General features: G+C 28.0%; 2 protein-coding genes across 2 annotated transcripts in view; one reads left to right on the forward strand and one right to left on the reverse strand.

The window, feature by feature from the left end:
* The window catches only part of LOC136981407 (lachesin-like), a 41,989-nt gene extending 29,659 nt beyond the window's left edge, over nucleotides 1-12,330 (reverse strand). Inside the window, exons 1-4 of the mRNA XM_067277723.1 lie at nucleotides 12,221-12,330; nucleotides 9,756-9,916; nucleotides 5,649-5,764; nucleotides 1,419-1,541 (exon numbers count right to left, since the gene is read on the reverse strand). Of these exons, the coding sequence (XP_067133824.1) occupies nucleotides 1,419-1,541; nucleotides 5,649-5,764; nucleotides 9,756-9,810 (294 nt within the window). The 5' untranslated portion in view covers nucleotides 9,811-9,916; nucleotides 12,221-12,330. The remainder of the gene's footprint in view (nucleotides 1-1,418; nucleotides 1,542-5,648; nucleotides 5,765-9,755; nucleotides 9,917-12,220) is intronic.
* LOC136981430 (anaphase-promoting complex subunit 13) overlaps nucleotides 1-15,466 on the forward strand; it is a 424,687-nt gene that overhangs the window by 290,048 nt on the left and 119,173 nt on the right. The window lies entirely within an intron of this gene.

Genomic DNA, 15,466 nt, shown 5'->3' on the forward strand with positions numbered 1-15,466 from the left:
TATTCAAAATTTAAATATTCAGCTCCTAGTGACCCCACCCACCATGGGGCCCAACAAGGGGATGCCGTCACATGAGAGATTCCCATAGACCCGTCACACCAGGGTTTCCCAGGAGCTATACCCTCACAATGCAGTCAAGAAGAGCATACCTTGTCTGACATGTCCGCCCGGTCTGCATCGATCGGTTGATTCCAGGCCGAGGTCAAGAATGACTCAGCGACCAGCCGATTGACTCAAACGGAGCCTGATTTGAGCCTCCCGTTTATCTGAAGCAGGGGCCAAAGCAGTGTGTTGGGGACGTTATGTTGCCCCTCAACTACCAGGATCCCCTTTTCCGGCATACGGGACACCACGCACGGCAAACACGTGGGTGGGCGTTCAGATCCCAGGGATGGTAAAGAAGGGTTACTAAACCATCTCTGGGAGGTCCCCTCACCATGGACAGGAACCCACATCAAGGGGACACGATAGCTTGTGAAACTTATGTTAGATCATTAGGGGGCACTAAATTAGAGAAACTGATCACTTTGATAAACAGTGAATTCTTATCTTTGTTCTAAACTTCCTTAACCTTTCAGCAATGGGAGAGTCAGGTATGGTTCTACCCCTTAGTAGTGGAGAATATACCCGAAAAATTTTTAAAGTATTTTTTCACGCAATTTTTCTCATTTCCGTTTTAGAAAAAGTATTTGTAAACAGTTATGTCTAGTAAAGAAAAGTCTTTTTTTATTGTTACATAATTCATTTTTTATGTGAATTTTTTTTTTGCGGTAGTTTTTGGCTAGATTCTAGTGATACCCCCAAAAGAATTTAACGTATATATACATCTCTCACCACTGCCACACGATCGCCCTCGACGTATATATACGTCCCTCACTGCTGAGTGGTTAACTTATATAATAAACATTGTGCAAGGTATAATACATTAACATATATAGGTTAATGTATTATACCTTGTAACATGTATATATGATCAATTTTTGAGAAAATTAGAAAAAGTAGATCAGTATTCAAAGAAAATTTGACACGAGTTTCACTATTTCAAATGTCAAATAGCACATGCATGTTTGTGTTTGTTTTTACAATGTAAAATTTTCCCATCGACTTACCTTGGGGATGACATTCGACCCCCAATATCTGAATTTTAAAATTTTCCCTCAGTCATGACACACCATTTTATTACTTCTATTAATGTGCAATATTTCGTTCAAATCAGTCACATCATTACTTCATAAAATATGTTTCAATGATTTGTTAATTTGAGTCAATCTGCCAAGGAAGCTTGCTTTCTTTACTTCAATAATTATAGTTATTTCATTACTGCCATTATGAAAGATTTCTTCTTGTTTATTTTGATACTAATGCTTATTTCCTGACATAATTATACAATATATAAATTTAAAAAATGTTTACTGTACCTGTAAAGTATAAGTACTACTGGCATCATCATGACGAACTGATATTCTTGCATCTGGGACTATTTTGTTACCACCTGATGATAGGAACACATTGTTTTCTTTATTTAATTTTACCCATATAACCTAAATTATAATTTTAAATATTTTACTTAAAAAGTGCAAAGATATTGTTGAAAAAAAAGAAAAAATTTTTTATTGTAATACTAAATATTCTGTTAACATAACTTTCACACACAGCAAATAAAACTTACTCAAATGCTCAAGTAATTCAAATACTATACTATTCTTTCATAGGAATAACATATCTCAAACATTCACAAAATTGAGGTTTAAAAATTAGTGTAGTTTTACTTTATGAAAACTACTGAAAACAGTTTTAGTTTAGTTTTTGAAGCAATATTAGATTTGAATTTTAGTTTAAATTTTTATAAATTCTTATTCTTTGTCATAGTGACTGTAATAGAGAAAAGTTAAATTTATTAGTTTTTCTAATTATACAAAGGTGACAAAACCCAAGTGAAGACTCTTGGTATTTTAAAAATTGGAAAGCACTGCAGAACCTGCTGGTGATATACCAAAGGAAAAAATAGGTATTTGGTATTCCAAAGTGCTGTGCAATAAGCATTACCTATATGCAGATTTGGTGCGAAATGAGCTTTACACACACAGTATAGAAGTATTTATTAATGAGTGGGTTCATACAGTCCTAATTAGTTTGACAAGCCTATGCTGTGAGACATCTGTCCATTAGCAACCAAGCAATTGCAGCAAATGTAAATTGCTCACAAGCATCTAGAGAACCTTGCACAGTGGCGTAGCGTAGTGGGGCGACAGGAACGGCCCGCCCCGGGCAGCAAAATTTCACAATAAATAATAATATCTTGTAAAAATACCTAAATAAGGGGGCGGCGAAATTTTCCTCCACCCCGGGCTGCTGATACCCACGCTACGCCACTGGCCTTGCGTAAGGTAAATTTCATCTGCAGAAGGTGTAAGACTACAAGGTTTACAAGCACATACTGTATGTCATCCAAGTGTAATAAAACTTGTCTAGTGCATTTTCAGACACCTGTTTATGTACCAAAGTTGTTCATTCATTGATCTACAAACATGGTGATGTTTGACACCATTGTCATAAATCACCCTGTACAGATTTTTATTCATTTAATTATTATTTTTATTTTAATAATTATATATGATTATATATTGATATATGATGATATGAAGCCACATCAACTGCCATATAAGATCGAAAAATAGCCCAATCTTATATGGCAGTTAATGTGGCTTTATACTAATAAATTGAGTTTTGAGAGATGTTTATACATGTATATGATGATATGACAAACTAAAACTCAGAAACTTGACTTAAACAGTATTAAAAATTAAATGTGTTAATAAAGATTTAAGAGGATGCTGATCTAAAAAAAATATTGGTCATTTTCTCCTTCTCAGGTATCTCTTGTGTGGCCACTTTACTCTTGTTGATTTGCAGTCAGCATAGACTGCAGTGTGTAAAGCAAAGCAGGGTAAGGCTGTTAAGAGGTGCAGGTGGAGTCAGATATACAAATACTCAAAACTGGCAAAACATGAAAAGCAAACCACTTTGGCTTACAAATAGCATATAGCCAATTTATCCATCAATAATTTTTATTAGATTTACAAAGATATATCAAGTCTAGAAACACAACTTTAAAGTTGCTAGAAAGAATGCTTTTCTTCTATTGATATATTTATTGGTCTAGCAATCAATAATTATCATAAATATCCAGAAGTGAAAGATGATTAAAAACATCAAAATATTATATATATATGATTCTCAATACTCTATTAAACTTTAGAAAATACAAATCTGTTAGGATTATAGTAGTCTATCATATTCACATATGACATTGGAAAGAATTTCAACTGAAATCAATTTTCAATATATCATTATGTAATTTTGAATATTGTAAAAAAAAAAAAAAAAAAATAGAAACAGTTTAAAAATACAGTAGAGCGTCGATAAGTGGAACGTCGGTAAGTGGAATGGCCGGAAAGTGGAACGATTTTCAGTCGGACTGTGTCGTGCTGAATCGAATGTTTTTGATACTAAATTTACTTCTAAAGTATAATTTTCATGTTTTTTATATTCTTTAATATATTTATTTTGTTTGTACAAAATGCAGAAATAATTTTTAACGATACGATAGCCTCGATGATTATTATAAAAATTTTCGTTAGGCTTAAAATCGACGAAAATTCAACACGAAGCGACACGCAACGGAGAAAAATTCAACAGGAAGCGATACGCAACGGAGAAAAATTTGAACATCGGACAGGTTAATGTATTTTTTCGTACAAAGTCGGAAACTGGAACAAATCATTAACTGGAAGGACCCCAGTCCCCAATTGGTTCCACTTATCGACGCTCTACTGTAATAAGATTTCTACTTTATTCCATGTCAATATCACTATTTTGAATTGGATTTATTATATAAGCTGACCTTTTTCTAATCCATTAACATACTTGCCAACCATCAGCATTTGGCACTGACCAGCAGCATTTTGTAAGCTCCATTAATGGACAGGTCGCTTCTCCCTTTTGTCAGCAATTTTAAAGAATTTGATATTTTCACATAAACACTCCATTTAACAAGTTTAAAACCAATATATAATAAATGCTGACAATATTGTATGTTTTTTATTATGAACAACTGAAATGAACCAGAATGACATTCTCAGATTCATTCAATTGGAAAACAAAGATTGATATTTTTTATATACAGTAATTGCATATTGGTATAGGTATAAGAATTTTAGCTCAGATATGACAATTTTAAATGGTAGATGTGATAAATTGCATCTTTAAGTCTGGCAATGTTAGTGCTCTTATGTTGGCAGTTAAATCAATTATGGCCAAATCATCATCAGAAGGAAACAAGTTACTTTTACAGTTAGACCAAATTATTGAGCAACACTACAGATTCTCTGCCTAAAAAGAAGAAACATCTGGTTCAATTTAAAATATACAGACCATATGATATGAACTTTCTCAAGAAAAGAAACCAGATGTTTCTTTGAGATTTGTGAGATTTTACAAAGATTTGTAACCTTTATAAAATACTAAAATAGGCTGATGATGATTTTGCCACACAGCATTGCATACAGAATATCTTTTTAATTTGCCACACTGCAATGCGTGGGATGCCTACAAGGCCTCCCATGCATTGCAGTGTGGCAAATTAAAAAGATATTCTGTATGATAGGAAAAAGTAAGACAGAGATAGGAAATAAATCACAACCAGAAAAATCACTGTTCTTAATAATTGCAGTGAAAGTAGATAAACTGACTGATAGCAATGTTATGAGTAGATTCTAACACTAACAAAGCACAAATGCATATAGCAGGAAGCACTCATCATGCAACAATATAAAGACTCCTGACAGATCAACACAAAACACACTATAAATCTACACCTAGATTTATGATGTGTCCTGTAAAATACTTGACCTTTTTAAAATTGTGATGTTAAAGTATAAAGCTTTTGCCATACTTTTGACAGTGTTTACAGCAATAGCTTTATAAAACATCATATGCAGAGATAAATTACATTTTGTTTATTAAAGGTATTTAACACAAGCCTTGTGCAATATCAATGTTAATAAATAATTTTTTCACTTTTTACACTGTTAGTGTTTTTATTCAAAAATTAGCATTTTTCTACCAATGCTCCAGCTATTCTCCATACTAAAGGTTGGCAAGTAAATATTAACCAGTCACAGAGATAAGCAACTTTTCACTCAATATTAATTCTTTATATTAGCTTTAGCTAAAATATGTATTATTTAAAATAATCATTTCAAATCTATGCAATGAGTTCTTTTAAAATGAATAAAATCTTTGCGTAAACAATTTTAACATGAATTATTACAAAAGACCTCATTTTTTAAATTTTATTATAATGAAATTTATTCTTTCAGATAAATTTACATAAATCTTTGCATTAATTTCATAAAATCAAACTGTTATATTTTACTATAATTACTTTTGTATTTTGTAAAAATCTCATTGATGTCTGTATGTTACTTGTTTAATGAAGATGTTTGATAAAGAATATATTTAAAATTATTTTAAAATAATCTAAGAAATTAAAGAATAAAAAAAAAAATTCAAACTGAATAAATTATATTAGACTTTCATTATTTACTTAAACAATTTATTTCATAAAAGAATATTTAAAAACTTACAGGATACTGTCCAGTATATTGAACTGAACATTGCAGATCAACTGTATCTCCAATATTAACTACTCTTTCTTTTGTAATAAATGTTATAGTTGGATTCTGTTGAGCGTTAACAAAATCTATAATTATAAAAAATTAGACTACATTAAAAGAGCTGTAATAAGGTAAGCGAAGTTATTGTTATCAATCATTTATAGGAATTAAGTTAAAGTAGACAAATTTATATTCTAAAAAAATAGACAGGCCGTAAATTTAATTTTTTCATAAATATTCAAATAAAACTGCTTTATATTAAATCATTTAAAAACACAAGTAAATACATTTTACAAATATAGATTATAAATATTAATCTATTTATATAGACAAGATAAGATATACTTTGCAAACATACACTTGACTTTTATCACAATTGTTCATTTAAAATGTGTACAAATTGATAATTACAGGCCTATTAATAAAGCCAGAGAAATGTAATAAAAATTTGAAAGTGGTTACTGAAAAAAAAAGCAATTTATCATGCAATATTATGTAAATTTTTATCATCAATACTTCAAGAAAGCAGCGCTCTCAGAAGTAAACTATAAAATCTAAAACCACTTGTGAATTTAAATAAAATAAGACATCTAACAAGTTTTTGATTATAAAACAAATAATATTTATTCTAAAATATTTTTTATACAAATAGTAAGCATGAAAGAATGAATATAATTTTAAGATAAAACATACTATTTTAAGGAACATACAATATGTGTATAATGTTCTATATATATATATATATATATATATATATATATATATATATATACATTCATTTATTTACTTACTTATAATAATTAAAATATGTTTTATAACTTCTTGTATTATTTATAAATGATGGACTATTTCGACAATTTCAAATAGTTTTAAAATGAAAATAAAAGTCACAAATGTTTAATATTTTTGATAAAATATTTTCAGACTTTGGAACTATTTGAATGTATCTCCTAACAACAATAAATACATTTGTCAGAAAATATTTCCAATGTCAATTTTTCATTTTAGTTGAAAATTTAAATAGTTTTGTTATAATAACAGTAAAGAATGTAATAATCATATATAAAAAGATAATATGTAGTACATATAATAAGCTACTACAGACAGCCTTAAAATATTTGTCCTAAAAACTGCATTTTGTGCAAAACAAATGAATTAGAAAAATAGAAAAGTATCTTGTTAAAAAATTAATTAATAAATATGATAAAAATACATTATTGTCTTTTATAAATAAAATATAAAAATTAAAACAAGAACTTTTAAATTTATCTTAAAAATTAACTAGACAAATATATTGATATATTTAAATCAAATGCTAAAAAAATATTTTACAATACTTTTTACAGAAAACATATATTAAAATGAAATATTATGAAATTCTTAAATTTGAATATTTCATGAGTCTGTAGAAGTTAACTTTTATCATACATTTAAGACATTTTTTCTACATGCATATGTTTATTAGTTTTAGTTAAATGATATATTTCAAATAAAACATTTTATGTTTCAAAGAAATGTAATTCTCATATATTTATTTTTATATAAATAAATATATGAAATGTCATTTATAGCCAGCATAGTATAATCAAAGAAAGAAAAATAATATAATTAGCAAAAAGAATTTATGCAATATAAACCAAATTTTGAAAATAGTCCATATAGAAAAATTTTGAAATGATTTACTCAATGTTGCCTTAACCTAAACCTTTAAAAAATCTAAATTACTTTCCTATGAATTTTCTACTTGAATTCCTCTAAAGATATTAAATATATTACATCTACTAAACAGGAAATTTCCAATCATTGGAATGAGCAGAGCATGAAAAAAGAATATGAAGAAAAATACTTTTACTATACATTTCATTTTAAATCTTCAGGACAAATAAAATGCAGTTGAAATAAAGTATATAATATTCATAAATTCTAATCATCTGTGGAAATGCTAATGATCAGGAATAAGATATTCAGATTATATTCTTACATTTTTTACAACATTTAAACTATTTACCTCAAATCTATTATCAAAACAACAATCAAATGAAGTTATTTATAAAGTATATATCTCATTCCTAATTATTTCCCAATAGTTCATCTAATTCCAATATTTCATGCATTATTAATACAGCTAATGTAATCAATATTAAAAAGAATAATGAAAAGTCAGTTGTTCAGATGAAGTTATTTATAGAGATGGAATGAAAAATAAAAGATATGGTGCCAAGTTTTAAAGATTTTCATGATACTGGAGTTCTTTATATTTTTAAAAACTAAATAAAGGTCTAGATATCATTCATATATTACTATGATAAACTGAAAACAATTTATAACAAAAACTATATATTGAAGGTAAACATTGAATCATACTATTGGATTTATTTTCTAATAATTACAGAAATACAGTAATTTATGATCAAACAAATCTGTCCTTAGACAGATAGCCTACAATTATTTTATTTATTAGATAACAAATTCTATCAATAATTTAGAATCAAACAAATTAATTTATCATTAAGCATACAATTAAATATATAAACACCTAAAAGTATAATTAAAAATTTATTAATATATTCAATATTTTTCATTTATTCTGTTTATACCTTTATACTGTTTTCAAAAATTAAGTTTATAAAGTAATTATTTTAAATGAAATTAGTTAATATTAAAAAAATATATATTTATGGTAGTTAAATAAAATCTGTTACATATGAAGTTTTTGAAACTGGAATAATCCAACAACAATTAGAAAAAATAATTATTAAAATAATGTCAGAAATTCAGCATTTTAGAAATCTTTGATAACTATTTTAAATATTTGTAAATAAGTACATAACCACTGCCAATTTCAGGAAGCCAACTTTTATTAATTAAAATAAACATTTTTGGTTACAATTTGACCACTTCACCCGACATATTTAATAGTTTATAATAATATGAGACTTCCCGAAATTAGTGGTGATTATTTATGGTACAAAGGATAGTGCCAAATTCTATAAGCTTTCATGATTTGAAATATTTACTACTATTACTTTTTGAAAATATTAAAAAAACTTATCAATTATTAATAAATGTACTAATTAAAATCTCATGAAACATAAAAGTATGAATATCAAATTTTAAAATTTTGTAAAGTAATACATGATTAGTGTTTGTCACCCACTTATTTTTCATACTTATTATTTAGAAAACACCACTTTTAAATTAAAAAAAATACATTTAAATGCCATAATGTATACCTTATTTTAACAATATTAAATATCTCATATTGGTAATTAATAAATAATTTGGGGTAATCATCATTTTCAAAACACTGTATATTCACAAAACAAAAAAAAGAGCACATTTTAAAACATTTAATAACATTTTCAATTTAGGAAATTTTAAAGAAAATAACACAGATTAATTTTTATCTATTTATAATTTATAATTCTCAAAAATTATAAAGCTATAATTTCCCAAAATTAAATTTAGCATTAAATTGTGTACTCTCAATCTAAAACTGAAAAGAAATTCTTAATTTTTTTTTTTGTAATTTATTTAAAAATGCCTAAAAGAGGATGAAATTTGGCTGTTAACACAAAATAATGTAAAGACAATAATAATAAACATAATAAATTGTAATGAAATTGTTAGAATTTTGGTAAAATATGATTATTTTTTTTTTTACCAAAACACGAGTTAATAGAAAATAATCAATTTCAAATAACACGTGTTTTATGTGTTTGTAATTGATTTATTAGCAATTTAAATAAGAAAAAATACGAAATGATGATTTTTTAACTAAAGAAAAATATTTTGCCGAATTAACTAACGGATATGAGAAAAACGGTAAAGCAGTATACAACCAGTCGATTTTTTAAATTATGTTAACACATAAACAAAATTTTTAAAAAATAAGAAAATCCTTTAACAGCAACAAATTTGAAATTTGAAATAAGCAAATATTTTTTTCTATAATTTAAATGATTTCATATTTTGACAACGCTTCGTGTTTATAAAGAAAACAAGGCGTTTTATAGCGTTAAATTGATTTTTTTAAAAAACATTTTGTAACAAATTAAATCATATATACATACTAACCTTCTATTAAAATGAATATGAGGAATAAAAGGAGAGAAATTTTTATAACTGCCATCGATTCTTTTTCGGTTAGACTTCCACGTACATCCAGGTGTGATCCAGGTAACTCTAGAACAGGTAACAAAAAAGCAACAACGCCCCGATTTTCGATTCTGCGACACCTGGCGAGAAATATAATAAGAATTATATCGATTAAATGTTTTTTTTTCCTTTTTTCTATATGATTTTTATTTTCTATTTATCTTACTCGTTGAAATAATTCGAAATTTTATATTTCCTTTATAGATTTTAATCGAACTTATTAATAATTTAACAAATGAAAATCATTTTTTTTTGTTTTTCGTATATCAATATTTTAAAATAAGGGTATTATATACAACGACCGCACCTATAGTTATTATACTTATGCGTCACTCGCGTTTACTTTCCAAGTTTCAAACGATCAATTTTAAATCCCGAAAACTGTCGATAGTTAAGTCAAAATCCATTAGTGAAATCGATTATGGTGCTGACGACAAATACACAAAAGACATCGCTTTATTTATTATTATTTTTTTCATAGATTTTAACGTGATTATACACTAATTAGATTTTTCTCAAGTAATTTTTTATGACATTTAGTCATTTAAACTATTTTATTTTAAATAAAAGAAATGATTTATGATATTAAAATAAATTACTAATAATAAATATATTAAAAAATTTGTGAAATGATGTTCAAAAGAATGTTTTTAGAAAATTAACTTATCTAAATATAAATATTTAAATATGCAGACAACACTTTGTATGTAGAGAATTATATACCATTTAATAATGTAGTTGGTAATAATATTAATGATGTAATGTGCTGTGAATATATATTTATACGTGTGTAACAAAAAGTAAATTAATGACAATTTATTTATTTTTAAATCTAACTTATTAAGAAATTTTCTTAAAATTGTTTAACAAGAAAAATTGCAGAATTTACAGCTCTGAATTCTTAGATTAATTAAAACCTTTAAGTAAAAAACGCCCTTTAAACATTAATTTTAAAGAAATTTGTAATGAACTGTAACTTTAAAAAATTCACTTTATTTTTCATTAAATATATAATTAATTGTAAGGTTTAACATCTTCGTGAAAAGCTATTTTCAGTTATTAAAAAAACATCTTATATGTGTTTATTTAAAAGCATAGAAAGGAGGGAAATCATAATTAAAGTGTAAAATAGCTAAATTAATCTCACTTGGTAGATCTCACTGTTTATTTTCATAAAATAAATGTAATTTATAAATAAAAACTAAAAGTATAATAATAGGTTTTTTCTTTACTTTAAATATTAATATTTAAAATGAATAAAACAATTATTATACTTCTTAATATAAAATAAAAATTTCGCAAAGTTTACTATGTAATTTAATATAAAATATAATTAATTAGTTTTTTAACTTTTTAAAATAAATAAAATTTAAATGCTTAAGAAATTATTAAGCATTAGTAAGTTGAAGGTGAGTGTATTAAATTTTATATTATAACCGTTTACTCATAAATCGAATAATGCAGCTGTAATAAATAAATTAACCTATACTACATACAGTATTTAGCATACATATACAGTAATTGCTACATACTATATACGTATAAGTTCTTAGTACTGGACAATCCGGTCTTATCCATAAAATTTTTAATTTATGTTTCCGTTTCTGTCATAAAGTATGACGAAGAATAGGAAACATAAATAAAACAAAAAAAAAAAAAAAAAAAACCTCTGATAGGAAATTATAGATATTATTTCAAATTTCAAATATAAAAAATATTTTAATTATTTTATTGCTAGTTGTAAGTCATATTCATAGCTTATAATAACATATTGTAAGTTATATTTTGATATATTCAATGTGGTAAGCATTTTTAAAATGTATATAAATCAGAATATTCTGAATTAACAAGAAAATGCGTAATATTTAATCTTTATGACCATCGTTTTCATCAACGTGAAAAAAACATCAACAGCTGATTCAAACTCGACGATGCATGGATAGTATCCAGAGCAAATTAAAAGATTTCAATCAGCGATGTAACAATAGATGTTCAACAAGTGCAGCTGCCTTGATCTACACTACATATAAAATATTTTAACTTCCTACAAAGTTAATATTCATTTTAAGGATAATTCTTATTTTAAAATAAATAAATATATATTTTTTTCATATGGACAGACTTAAAAAAATAAAATAGTCTATAAGTTCTACGAACAAATGTTCACGGATGCGTAAAGGTTAACTACTACACATCAACGACCCTCTATAAACTGAAAACAATCTGTTGTACAATATGCATAATGCAAAATATCACGCATTAGCTCAAATAAAATATTAAAGTGTCATAATAAAAAGCATTTAAGAAATAATTTTCTACACTGTAGTATTGTTATTTCTAATATTAAAAAATGGTGGTCTCTAATTGTAAATAAATATGCTTACTTGCTTTGTAATAATTATGAAACTTCGCGCATCTAGAAATCATCTCAAAGAAGCATCATGACGTGTCTATTGATATGATATATAATAAAGTTATGTTATCTTAATCTTAATCGTAAAATAGCGTGGTATTCATGGGCGTGGCAGAGGGGTGCAAACGGAGCTTTTGCTCCTCCCTACGATCGAGTAAAAAATTTCATTAATTATAATCATAATAGTGATTGAGATATGTAGCCTAACCTTATACTCTCGTACGGGACGCTTTGTCTGTCGTTTCTCATTGATGCAATACTGTATTCTATATATTCTATTTGTGAAAAACCAAAAAAATTAAATAATAAAATAAAAATTTATTTATGTAATTATTTGTTTCCAAGCTTTGTCCCCTTTGGAAAATTTTCTGCGAACACTCATAATGACATTTACTTTCTTGTAGTATAAAGAAGTAAACTTTATCAACATATAGGTTATACTACAGTATATTCTTTTAGATAGGCGAAAGCTTCTCTCTATCGAATAACTCTAATAAGATTAGAAATATGTTGCCCAACACTGTTATTAGTCTTACGACTCCATTGGGATTACTGTCAACTGTCTCAGGAGACACATTGTCACATTGATTTCTGCATTTAATGAACTGTAGGATCTTTCTGAGATCATCATATACGTCGTTATCATTATAATCGTGAGTTAAATTATTTATTTTCAATGTTAATGGTATTTTGATCAGTGTTTTTGAAATAATCCTAACATGGACTATATATATAAGGTATAGTCCAAGCCATATTTAGACTTCATAAAGTACATGTCCAAAACAGAAAAATATATATATAATTATATTATATATATATTATTTAGGCATATATATTTTTATGAGCTTGCCATTTTTACTTTCCAGGCCGTTATACTGTATATAATAGAAGGAAACGTATTGCAATCGGTCAAAAAATGACTCCCTCCAAAGATTTTTACATTTTTGGACTGAGACTTTGAAACGTCAAAAAATATAAAAAGTTGGGTTTTTTTTTTTCTATATGTATGGATGTTTGGGTGTGTGTGTGGGGGACAGCGATTTTGTTTACCCATTTTGAAACTTATTAACTCCTGTGCTTTTTGTCCAAAATATCTGAAATTTTGCAGAGATTTTTGTGTATCGAAAGGATTGACGCTATTAAATTTTGAAATTTGAATAAATAAATTTTAATATTTTTTGTGTTGATGGCGGGCAATCGAGATGTATGGGGATTTTTGAACAAAGGAAATACGTAAAATGTTTCTTTATTACTAAAAAGTAGTCTTAAAGTAATTTTTTTCCATTAGAAAATACGGCCTTCGTTTTATTGGGTTTTTTAAATAATTTTTTAAACTCTTTCTGCCCTGTGGACACTAAAAGAGCCTCTTTCTAGCAAGCCGATTATGGGTTCGGCCAGGCCCACAATGGAACGGCCGGGTGGTGAGGGACGGGGCCCCATATATCCGGCCGACCAGCCAGAAAAATTCCTGGGGAATAGGTCTGGGAGACCCGTTCGGATTCGAACCCGGGTCTCCCAGAGCAATAGGCTGCCATTTTGACTGCTCGGCCATCCGGCTATCTGTTTTATTGGGGTAGGAGAACCATTACGAGCGCCTAAATTTTCTTCGGGTCCAGCTCATCTCGATGGTCTCGATCAATGGTATATCCCATTGTATCCGCCATTGCGTACAAAGTCTCTTCATAGCCTCTGGTTTAATTTGTGACAAGAAAAGAAGCAAAGTAGATCCTGAACGTTTTCGAATTCTTGTTTGCTTAAATAAAAATCTGCAACAAATATAAATGACAACAATTACTTGATAATCTAGCGTCGTGAGATAAGAGTACCTAAAAAATGCTAATTTAAAACTCAGTCAAAATTAAAAGTTTGATGTCTTATTTCTTAAAATTTAGTAAATTGTTTTTCTTTTTACTTTTTATTAATATTTTGCTTTATTAATTTATTAATATAGGCCCTATTGGGATAATTAAACACTTATAATCCGGAAAAGTGTGAACATTATCTTGCTGACAAAAGGAGTAATACAAAAGTTAAATAATAAATATTAAATAAATCATTACCTAAATAAGTTCACAAAGTATTTGGGGTATTCGATTATTTGAGATCTGATTAATACTGTAGAGCATCGATTATAAAGTGATATTTGCCCATCTCTAGTACAAAGATAAATAAATAAATAAAAAAATGTTAAAATGCATCCAATGCTGGATGGTAGGGCAAATTGGATTGGCTTTGATGAGGAAGAAACGCAACATTTAGGCAATCTGCCAAGGTAGGAGTGCCTTCCGGAAGAACTTTGTATTGGTACCATACTGCATACCGATTAATTAAAGTGGTGAAAACAGCTTTCTAAAACCGTGGTCACACCTTGCAATTTCCAGCCGCATAGGCAACTACAACCGCGACGGATGTTCCCAATAACTAGTAAACCCCTTCTAAAACCGACAAGACTTCAAAGAGTTCAATCGCGACCAGAAACAAAAAGTTCGTTCTATTCGCACCGATTGCAAACGCGCATCCAATCAGCAAATGACTTTGTGCCACATCATACCATAGAGCAGTGATTCTCAACCTGTTTTTCGTCACCGTACACTTTTAATAATTTAAAAGTTTGGCGGCACACACGGTTACTTTGGTAAGTACCGCAGGACAACCGATGACGTCATAACTGTGATTTTTAAAAGCAGTTAGTTATTTAGGTCACGTTTTTTAAACGCCTTGATAACTACCAGCAGTTACCTGTAACACCGGTTACAATTTCCAAACGCGCCCTAGAAGGTAGAACTGATTGAATTACTTGTCTGACGTCACTTATGTATGGGTATTCGCAGTGGCGGTATACTTCAAAAATCTCGCGGCAGTGGTTGAGACTCACTGCCGTAGAGTATGTTTAGTGGCAGGGGTGTCGAACGTGCCCAAAGTGGCACGTAAAGAGAAATCATCTGACACGCAAATGTATCATACGATTTCTGTCTTTTTCAATCAGCCTTTCGGTTTATCACCTGATCATCCGCTTTTCAATCAGATTTTTTTTTACATTTATTCTAATTAAAGCACATTCGTTTATTTCTTTAAATATCGTTATTTGAAGTCTAAAACTTTGGCAGACATAAACATTTTTAAAGCTAGGTATTCTTACTATACGGCACTCAGGCTCAAAAAAGTTTGCCACCTCTGGTCTAGAGGATTCATTCTTCATTCACCTAATGGTAATTTC

The sequence above is a fragment of the Centruroides vittatus genome, unplaced genomic scaffold (assembly GCF_030686945.1).
Source record: "Centruroides vittatus isolate TY-2023 unplaced genomic scaffold, ASM3068694v2 contig_754, whole genome shotgun sequence".
In the NCBI taxonomy this organism is placed as follows: Eukaryota; Metazoa; Arthropoda; class Arachnida; order Scorpiones; family Buthidae; genus Centruroides; species Centruroides vittatus.